The sequence below is a fragment of the Anthonomus grandis genome, chromosome 1 (genome assembly GCF_022605725.1).
Source record: "Anthonomus grandis grandis chromosome 1, icAntGran1.3, whole genome shotgun sequence".
NCBI lineage: Eukaryota > Metazoa > Arthropoda > Insecta > Coleoptera > Curculionidae > Anthonomus > Anthonomus grandis.
In genome coordinates, this window is record NC_065546.1 from 44,535,768 (window position 1) to 44,541,767 (window position 6,000).

Genomic DNA, 6,000 nt, shown 5'->3' on the forward strand with positions numbered 1-6,000 from the left:
TATCTAATTGCTTTGCCTCAGCTGCTTTTGATGTTGATGGTGTACATCCTGGGATATCTTGTCCTGAACTCTGGAAAAAATGTTTTTCTTCCATTATCATCAAATGGTGACATGCAAGCTGAACTTAAACTGTTATCACTAACACAAGGGTCAATCGACAACTCCTCAGTGATTTTTGTTGATGACAAAATGGTACTTGGCAAATTAACAGTTTTGTTTTCTTGAAATATATCCAGCATTATATTATAGTATTCCCACTGAATTCTACCTTTTCCAGTAGACTTTTTTTTATTATTATTGTCACATATTTTTCGGAATGTATTTGTCATGTTTCTTTATTTGTTCATTCTGTTTGTCTTTCTGTATTTGTTCATTTTTCTATCAATGAGATCTGCATCAACAAAGTAGTTCCTTATTTTCATTACCTTTGAAATTTCATCCCAAAGGTTCTTTTTTTTAATTCTTGGATCCCTGAATTTTGTTATTCAGTTCCTGTATTCTTCCAAAAGCAATAGTGTACTTTGGTGCGTCCATGTAAATTTATTTAAAGCATCAAGGATTTACCTTCAATATCTACAGATTCATCGAGAATACTTGAGGATTTTGTAGAACTTTGCTCCAAATTTATCAGTACATCTACGTTCGTATTGGCCAAGTCAAATTTTTCTCTAACTTCATCAGTAATTTCAAGGTATTCAGCCGCTTTAACTGAAATAAATTAATTAGCGTTAAAAAATTTTATAGGCAGGTTTTATTAAATTTTTACTTACTAAAACCATTCTATAGAAGGATTTTCTTATTTTGTATTATGGGTCGTTGATCTTTTTCATTTAGTATTAGGCTGTATATTCCTAAATTCATTTTCCCTAAAATAACGAAAATTGTTCTTTATTATTTTTTTTTTTTAAACTAAACGAAACTTCAAAGAATATTCATGAACGACGCATGTGCTAGCTCAACTACTCATCCGCTGATATCGGCTGAACGTACCCAATAGCTCTGGCCTTGCTCATTCCCTCAATATCCGGATTCCTTTTTAAAAAATTGTAATACCATTTAGCTCCTGGTCTGCCATTGGGAAATCTGGCTCAGATCTTTTACGATGTTTGCTGCTCTTTCTAGCAAATCTTGTTTGTTAACTGGAAGGCCACCTTTTGCGATATTGAATAATTATGATCCACTCCCTGATTTTATTTTCCACATCTGCAATAATAGGTGGTGGTCTGGTTTTTCTTTTATCAATAGAACTCCTGCCTTTCAAATGATCAATAAGTGTCTCTTTGGAACGTGATAATTTTTTGAAATGTTGTTTATGCTTAGGGTTCCTAGTTATATATTATCATTTAAAGCTAGTTTTAGTGTTTCGGCAGAATAATTATGGAAAAGCCTTTTTTTCTTTATTATTTTTTATTATCGCCTTGAGCTTTCCACCTGTAAGAGAGAAATGAAATATGTTAGGTGTGAGTCACCTATTTTCTAACCTGAATCGCCAGTTTTCTTAGTTTTTCTCTTTTTGGATGACATTTTAAAAACATCTACACCGAAAAACAGAATCATTAGGTTCAGATTTTGAATAACAAAATTATAAAAGATCGTGGTCGTCAAATAGGTCTGTTATTGGACTACCAAAATGGCGACCTCAAAGGTGTGGTCGAGTAATACCCCCTTTTTTGACTAGAAATTAATGACATTTAATATTCAATTATTATTTTTAAAAGCAGCTCAAAAATGGGTGGTCGAAAACCGAACTCGAGATTATAAACTAAACTTTTTTTTTCCAATAAAAAAAGATCTCATATATAAAATAAAGTAGTGTGTAAAAAAGGAGCGAGAGAGCAAGAAAATAAACGATGAAATTGCCGGTTGTCGACTTTTCGGTCGAAAAAGCTATTTTAACACTTTTTCGTTTCCAATTATTCCACTACCATTTTTTTAAATAAAAAAAAGTAAAAATGGACAAGAAAACATTTGAATTCGGTAAATTAAATAGGTATAGATTTTTAAGAAAAATGTAAAAAGTCACTAAAAATTGCAAAATTTCAGTTTACCTGCTATTTCCCAAGTGACTTTTCAGTCGCGAAAAACGAAGTAAAAATTGCATTAAAAAAGCGAACGTATTGACACCTCCCTACACAGTTGTGTATTACTTGTGCTTTTCGCGGCAATTTAGGCATTGGTGGGAAGAATGACAAACCATTATTAAATACATAGGGACATCTAGTAGTTTTCTTATTTTAAGAAAAACCTGTGAAAATGATCGGCAACCGACGAACCTACTAGTCTTTATATAGGTATTGGAACATGCGAACGTGGTGTCTCACTTTACCGACTGCTAATAAAATGACTTTCGACGAAAATTCATTTTATAATATTTGTTGTCTTCTTTTGTTTCAGTATTAAGTGAATTGGAAGGGCTGAGTAAAGGCACCCCCTTGTCCACCACCGTCACCAAAAGCAAATCGGCGCCTACTGCGGATCACGTGCAACGTGTTGCGGTCGCATCACGACTGGCCTTGGATTTGTTAAAAAAGCGCCACGCTTCGGTCAAATGTGTAACCACCAAAGGAACAGTGTTGCCGTCCACCTCGTTTAGTACCGAAGACGATACCACGTGGGACGCGACGGTTAAAAACGACGATAAAATACTAACCACTTGTTTGGTCCTATGTAAGAATCAGCAGGCGGGTGATCCGAAGGAAGGTATGTCACGTAAGGGTTTTTTTTTGGTAGTTATCTAATTTTTTTTTTGGTTTTTCCAGGTGAGCCTCGTCATCTTATACGTGAAGTGGTGCTGCTGACCGAAGACCGAAACTTACGCGTGAAGGCGCACGCGCGCGACGTGCCTGTGCGCGCGTTGCCAGACTTTATGCGATGGTCCGGTCTGGGGGGGTGAATGGGTCCCACTGATGGATATGGGGTTCTGTTACCCCACGACTGAGAATTACTGCGTCTGCTAGATGTCGGGTAACCAACATAGGGTAAGTTGATACTTCCTGTAGAGTTTTGAAAAAATGCTGAAATAGGTGACTAATGCAATTCAGTGAGTTGCGTCAACGTCAGCAATATTTTTTATATACTTTTTTTTTATTTTAACTTAAATGTTTGTTGTGTTAAACGAATAGCTTTACCGATCTGATGATGCCTTAGGGCAAAACATGTGTAATAGTTTTTTAAAAAGTAGACATAATCTGAGACTATTGACTTTGTGTCCCTCCAATCTCTGAATTTTTAAGTTTAACGTTAAATTTTTCTAAATAATTTGAAAGTAAACGAGAAGAACCATAGAAAATTAGATATAGGAAGGTTTTCTAAGGTGCTAAATTTAAGTTTTTTGATAGTTTTGATGTTCCTATTAGAGAGCGCCACTTATTACATTTTGAGTTTTTAAATAGAACCGCGAAAATATCCATTTTATTTATTCAATTTAATTCTTGTAAAATCAAAGATTTTTACGAAAGGGAAAAGTGATTAACATGGCGTGAAACATAAAGTAGGAGTAGAGGTTATAAAATTTGTTGAAAGTGTTGTCCTCTAACTTTAATGGAAGTACCTACCCTACAAACCATTGACTGCCGCGCTCGTTCAAAAATTATTTTAGTTGACCGAAAATAACCACAACTCCACTAAGAAATCAAAAAATTATTTAACTGCCTGCAATAGAAACTTGATTATTTATTAGAGTTGCATAATTTAAATAGACATTATACACTTTATATTAATTTATGTATTTTATATTTAACAAGAAATTCTTTTTTTATTTTGTCAACAAATAAAGTGCCCCCAAACATGTTTTGATTTAACTATTAATTCTTTAACAATTAATTTTTATCATTTTCAGATCAACAAACTGATTCAAAAGGAAAATATAGACGAAACGAATTTAATAATGAATCAAAATAAGTGGACCTCCTTAATTAAGTAAGACTTTTTTTGCACATTTCACTACTTATCCGTCACAAAAAGGCCACTAGTGTTAATTTTTACTGGGTTGTGACTGTCATTCCCTTGTAATTTTAACATCCCGTGAAGCATACATTTTACTACTAAGCACTTATTGCTTACTATTGTTGTATATCAAAGGTTTATCATAACTATTGTTTTATTGATATTTTATAACAAATATATTTAACGTATTTTTGGAAATTTTAGCGAATATTACGAAACTTACTTTTCCTTGCATATTAAGATCATTATTATAATCTCATATTTGTTTATTATTATCACTTAGCCCTAAGGATAATGTATAAATACATTTTATTTTACTGTAGTTAGGTATAATTTAGGCTCAAGACAGTGCAAAATGACAAAATAGTTGCGTAAAGTTACAAAAATAACTTTCTGTACTTAATTAATTAATGTATGTTTATTAGTTAGGTTTATTTTGATCAATTAAAATTATAATCCTTGGGTTAATATCGCTTTTTATATTATATTTTTTCAATTTTATTTAAAATTATTTTTGTTTTTTACATATATACAAGGTGTAATCATTTAAAAGTTGTACGCCTTTCTTCTAAAAATTTTTTTACATGACTTTTCTTTATTGTATTTATATATTTTTTATTCTTAGTTTAAAAATTTTTATTGATCTAAATTTAAAGGCTTTTTGGCTTACTTATGTCACTTTTTTAAGTTATTCAATTTATTTGTGTTTAATGGATAATTTGAAGTTTTGTCAGTTTTTCAGATATAGGACAATTACATTTTTTGAAAAATTTACCTTTAGTGTGCAATTAGCTTGACTTTTAAAAACTATTATTTAAGTAGACTATGTTCCTTTTTTATTTAAATAATTCGATTTTCCAAGTACGAACAATTTTGTTTTAATATCCGACGTTTCGGCATTCAAGAGAACATCATTAAGTATTCTTCTTTAAATACAGCCCTGTACAGGATAGGCCATGTTTATATTAATAAAACTTAAATAAAAATATTGATGATGACGACTTAATAATGAAACGCCATTGAGGTATCTTTTTCTTGTTTTTTGGGTTTAGAATCCAAGTAATTTCCAAATTTCCTAACTTGTCTGTCTTGTCAAAAGTGTCTATATGTACTATATTAGATCTCAGTCCTAAAATTCCAGTTTTACCTTCCAAGGTCCACCTCCTGTGAATATGGATATAACTTAAAAAGTACTTGAGCTACAAGAATTCTTCGTATATGAAAATGTTCCTTAGGAATAGTCTCAACTTCAAGTAAAAACGTCAATGACATTCCTAGAATATTTTTGTGTTATCAAGAATAGAATTTCAATTTTGATGGCAAAAAGTGCTATCAAACAATGTTCAACCAAAACTGCTGTAGCTCAATGAATTTTGTACCTAGAAGGAGGTTTGACTGAAACCTCAGGAATTCCTGTAAAGTTTTCTCAAAAGATATGAAAACCTTCCATTAACTTTTTGAGTTATACTCAAAAATGTCTCTATATGACTCATCTTAAAACTCATTACGAAAATTTCGTTTTTACCTTCCAAGGCCATTTCATGGAAATCTGAGTCTAATTTAAAAATTTTTTAAGCCACAAGAATTCTTCATATATGAACATTTTCCTTGGGAATTGCCTCCACTTTGAGTGGAAACCTCATTGAAAGGCATAGAATATTTTTTGAGTTATCAAGGAAAGAATTTAGAATTCTATGGAAAAAACTGCTATCAAAGATGGTTCAACCAAAACTGCTATAGCACACTCAATTTTATACCTAAAAGGATGATTTGTACAAGAACTGAATCCTTAGGGATTCCTGTAAAGTTTCCCTAATGAAATATGAAAATATTTCAACAACTTTTTGAGTTATACTCAAAAATATCTCTATATGACCCATGATAAATCTCATTCCGAAAATTCTATTTTTATTTTGCAAGGTCCACCTCATGTGAATCTGAATATAACCCCGAAAGTACTTACGCTACACGAATATGTTATACGAGGACGGGTCAATAAGTCCGTGACTTTTTGGATAAAAGACAGGTTTTTATATAAAAAGTTATTTTATTTTT

General features: G+C 31.8%; 1 protein-coding gene across 5 annotated transcripts in view; it reads left to right on the plus strand.

Moving 5' to 3' along the window:
- LOC126745258 (telomerase-binding protein EST1A-like) overlaps positions 1 to 5,500 on the plus strand; it is a 216,068-nt gene extending 210,568 nt beyond the window's left edge. For all 5 annotated transcript variants that reach the window (XM_050453028.1, XM_050453020.1, XM_050453031.1 and 2 more), the window contains 3 exons: positions 2,395 to 2,700; positions 2,760 to 2,978; positions 3,839 to 5,500. In XM_050453028.1, the coding sequence (XP_050308985.1) occupies positions 2,395 to 2,700; positions 2,760 to 2,893 (440 nt within the window). In that variant the 3' untranslated portion in view covers positions 2,894 to 2,978; positions 3,839 to 5,500. The remainder of the gene's footprint in view (positions 1 to 2,394; positions 2,701 to 2,759; positions 2,979 to 3,838) is intronic.
- The last annotated feature ends 500 nt before the right edge of the window (positions 5,501 to 6,000 follow it).